General features: G+C 45.6%; 1 protein-coding gene across 1 annotated transcript; it reads left to right on the top strand.

Annotated features, from left to right (window-relative positions):
- Positions 1-1,366: 1,366 nt before the first annotated feature.
- Positions 1,367-1,768, top strand: PHALS_00890 (uncharacterized protein; the record flags this gene model as incomplete). Its single annotated transcript, XM_024730646.1, has 1 exon — positions 1,367-1,768. One exon carries the CDS (start codon positions 1,367-1,369, stop codon positions 1,766-1,768), a length of 402 nt encoding a protein of 133 aa, XP_024580903.1.
- Between the last annotated feature and the right edge of the window lie 2,904 nt (positions 1,769-4,672).

The following is a 4,672-nucleotide window of genomic DNA, read 5'->3' as shown; positions in this document are numbered from 1 at the left end:
CGACAAACAGCGTCGCTGTACCCACACCGTCGATGGTGTTCGGCACTGCCGCAAGATGGGCCATCTTGATCAAACGGTTCACAAAGACCACTACACCCGTGTTGCCTGCCGAGTACTTCGGCAGGCCAAACACAAAGTCCGTACTCTTGGACTGCCACACCCGGAGGATACCGATGAACTGGCCAGCGGCGCCGTCGCATTCGGAGGGGGTTTCACCCTCTGACACGTTTTACACGTGCGCACATATGTGCTCATCCGTTTGTACAATGTTGTATCAACATTCGTACTACAAGGGTACAAGTAGTATTACTATACTTCATGGCCACAAAGAAAGGCTAGGGGTACTCTCCCAATCAATTCTATGCACAGGTTGAGCGGACACTGTAACATAAACCAGCGCATCCGTCCACTATCTGAAAGTAACATTAATCCAAATGTGAACTCTTTCGGGATTCTAGTTATCATCATTCAGTAGTGCGTAAAGATCACATTCGATATTCTCGAATGATCGACTGTGAAATGCGACGAGCTATTATTTTTGAAGCTGACGCAGTGTCAGGACACTTTTATGCCAGTCAAATTTTGGGCTTCTGCCCCGTTTGGCATACCTTGAATAGGTAAGTTGTACACCATTTGAGCAATATAGGAACACGGAATAGCGCGCAATATGTGATGCAAAAAAGCTAAAGTAATCAGTACTTTTAAGGATTCGACTCAACATGAATTCTACCGCTGTAGGTCTTCTCATGACCACTGAGTGGGGAGTCGTGGGCCTCGTACATGATATAATATCTCGAATTCTCATCGTGAGGAACCACAATTCGTGGCGTATCCATTGAATCGGTGCTATAGTACAGCAACCCGTTGCTCAACGAATATCGGTGTAAACGTGCGCGCAAACGCGCCTGAGCCTCGAAAATTAAAGACGCACCGCGGCAGCATCTAGACTCAGCGGCGCAATATTAAAAAAAATGCGTAAGAAAATGAAATCAGCAAGAAAACAGATTGGGGTGAGTAGTCGAGGTGAAAGCCGTCAGTGATACGGGCGGCTCGAAGTGGGTTCAGCGCCGCGTTCAGTGCAGTCCCACTAACGAAAGGTCGACCTGATAACTCTGGATTCGATGACGCGGGGATACGTGATACGACTGTTGTCTCTACGTCACCCTCTAAGGGAAACGCTTGGGCTCTGGTGTGAAGCTGCTGGTGTTGACGCTGCGGGGCGGCGGCAGCTACTGGCCAGCGTGGGTCACCTTTTTTGACGACGGGTCATCCACGCGCTTTTTTTAAATGGATACATGCTTTGGTGTGCCGTGTCGCCACAATGCGCAAGGCTAACAAGAAGCCACCGGTACAGTCGGCATAAAGAATGCCGGTGAAAATAACGCCGCGACGGTGGCGGTGGCGGCGGATACGATGTTCTGTCTGTGGTGGAGAAGCCACGCATGACACATCGAGAGAGCTTCGTCGTGTGCAAAAAAATCGATTGCGTCGACTGGCGCTTTACTTTGGAAACGATAGGGGGATTGTTAGGCCAAAGATTGAGAAGACCATATGTCAAGAGACTGGGTGGATGGGAGGGCTGCACCGCGGGGGTTCGGATGAAGGTGAAAGAAATGGGCGGGTTCTACCCTGCGCAAAAGAATTGTTCTTATCAGCTTTCACAAACGCCGTATTTGCGTTGTCGTTGCTCAAAGTGTCGGTCTCCATCGCGCACGCAAAGCGCCAAGCAAGTAGAGCCGCGGAAGGACGAATTAGTATCTACTCTTAGGAGGAAAAGGATAGAGATGAGGTGGGGGCGGCGCACGCGCTCACCCCCGCTATCAAAAATTCTACTGTAGAATTACTCATAAGAGCATTCCTGAACCCTTACAGCACCGGAGTGCAAGGGGCCTGCTCCGGCTCATGTCAACGTCCTTGTTGAGCAACGTCGAGCACCAGTCAGGTAAGTATGATTTGTCAAATCATCGTTCCAGCTATTTTATACCTGTTTTGCAACCCATACGGACAACATGAAAATGTCAATAAATAGGAGAGTTATAGTCATAGCTTCATCACTAGTTTAAATTCCTATTCCAACTTCAACTATCACTCTAGACTTTCTAACATACTAGCAACAAATTAAAATACATTGTGATCGCTAAAGTCAACAGCTTGTTATCACTACTAACATTTTTAACTACAGTGTCGATCGATCTGTGACCAAATTTTTGAATCTTCTATAAAACACAAAGTATAAGTGCATTAAGTCGTGGTTGTCATTGTTCTAGTCGAATGTTATTGCAGCTACGTGCCGTCGTCAGGAATGTTTCTGCTTCTAGGCAGAGGTAGTTTCATGAATCGTCAAAGATTCACCAGGAGAGAATGCGTGGCCTTCTGCTTACAGGTAATTCATGGCTCGTTACCTTCTGCTTACAGGTAATTCATGGCTCGTGTCGTTCCAGCCGCGACATACTTTCTATAATATTATATATCGAGTCCAGATTCAGGGTAAGACAATATTTCACACTGACAAAAATCTCAGACTCCTTATGAAGGCTCATCATAACTTCCGAAACATGTGTCACAAGTCGCACGGATACGTACCTTGATGTGGTTCTGTCAATGTCTCAGCGTACTGTCAACCCTTTCCGAGGGTTGCGTGTCGTACGGATTATAATGCTCTTCAACACGTTTTATCTCATCCAGCGCGTAGATTGAGTGCGATACCCTGTGACAATTTTGACCAGATTTCACTACCCATAGTTCTTATGTTGGCTACAGGCTATCCTGACTGCTGCTGATCCAAGCGCAGAAGTGTTTCTCAGAAATAGATTCTTCAAAGTGAGAAAGCGTTTGCGGGGCGACTCTTGAGTTAATGTTTTTCTTCACGCTGATGGGATGGCACATTTATATATACGTAGGGGCTCTGTCACCATGTGGCACGCTACAGCAGGCGTATCAAGCTCATAATCACGACGTAATCGATCCTTCACAAGTCGTTGCACCTCTTGCACTTGCAGACGGACGTGCAAGCTGAGATCCTTGAGTCATATACAGCTCATCGGTGACGAGCTGGTGGTCATCGTGAGTTCTGCAGCGGAGTGCCGTATTATACGGAGTGCGTAAGTCGGGCAAAGGAGAGGCGGGGTATAATAAACGTCGTATCTTTTCATATACGGCTCTGCTACGCATCTCTTGGTGGGAATGGAGGTGTCGAATAAGAACTCAAAATAAGCTAAAACTATTCTTATCAGATGGAGTTCTTACCACCTCGAGAATTTCTTCAAGGCTGTCGGCCGCATGAACTGCACTTTTCTTGGAGATTTGTGACACCATTTAAGACGGTGACTCTTGATGCAAGTATGCTTGTAAGGGCAGGTACTTGTATGGTGCAAGGGGTGAGGTAAAACTCTTGGCGCATTGGATTCTAGTTGCTCATTCGCTTTTGCGTAACGTCTCAAGAAGACAAAAGAAGTATGATTTTTAGTGTAGCTCACAAATTGATGGGGGCTACAACATGTTCTGTTGTGTTTGTTCGTATTATACTTATGAGCAGTTCTACGCAGCAAATATTACATTATAGTAAATTGAAGTAGACAATAACAAGATAGGTCTTGGCGAAAAAACGGATGCTCCAAAAGGGAGAGATCCGCGAGTCACGAGGTTGTTAGCTGCAAGTCATACGATACACAAGTTTATTATCAAATATTCTGCTGTATTAGAGATTAATTAGACATACTTGATTTCAAATAAATATCACTCTTGGGAATAAAATGAGCATAAAGGTCTAAGTTACTCGAATGGTCCTCATTATTTTCTGGATGAAGCGTGCGAATTCAAGCTATGTGAGGTGTTAGCTTCACGCTTGCAAGGCGCATCTTTTGTGCATTATGTCTGGGCAGCAAGACACGTTGGCTCCTGGATGATGCTTGGTAGTTGGGATGGTAAGTGGTGCACTAATGGAGAACGGGATGGTCTGTTAAATCCTTAAAGCGTTCGGAGTAGCCTTTCGTGTCCTTCACAACCGGGGTGAGCAGTTGCATCTCGCAAGAGCAGCAACGACAATGTAAGACCTAAATTACAAGCGCCAGAAATCTCCCAACTAAGATAATTGTTCTTTTCAAGCCCGCTTGGATCAGCAGATCATGATTTGATGTGAGGCGTCACGGTGCCGTGATGTCTTGTAGTAGCGCACATTACTCACGTTTTACTTTCTGCTGCAATATACACATTAACAGACTGATGCTTGACGCTACTCCATGAGAGCGTTGACATGGGTCCTTGAACCCCAAAACTGTTAGGGTCCAGAAATGCTGTCCTGAGTAGTTCATTGGGTGTGAGAGTGTGCGATGCCAATACCTAAACCACTTACGTACAGCAGTAAAACTTTCTTCATAGCTTCATGAACAACATGACGTAGTCACCGATCATGCCAAGACTACTATTTTATAATCAATCGGGTAACCAGCGATCAACAGTCGAGATCGATAAAAAAATTGTTACAGATGATGAGCTCCCGATTGAAGTGTCATATTGCTCCACTCACCCACATAACATACTAGTTATCACAAAATCGTACTGATATAATGTGTGTGCCATATAAAGTTGATAATACATCCGTAATTTGCCACGTATCTGTAAAGCTTTAACCAGACTTACGCACTCCGTATAATACGGCACTCCGCTGCAGAAG

The sequence above is a fragment of the Plasmopara halstedii genome (genome assembly GCF_900000015.1).
Source record: "Plasmopara halstedii genome assembly, contig: Scaffold_1211, whole genome shotgun sequence".
NCBI classification, from domain to species: domain Eukaryota; phylum Oomycota; class Peronosporomycetes; order Peronosporales; family Peronosporaceae; genus Plasmopara; species Plasmopara halstedii.
Note: the sequence above shows the minus strand (reverse complement) of the source record. Positions and strands in the feature narration are given on the sequence as shown.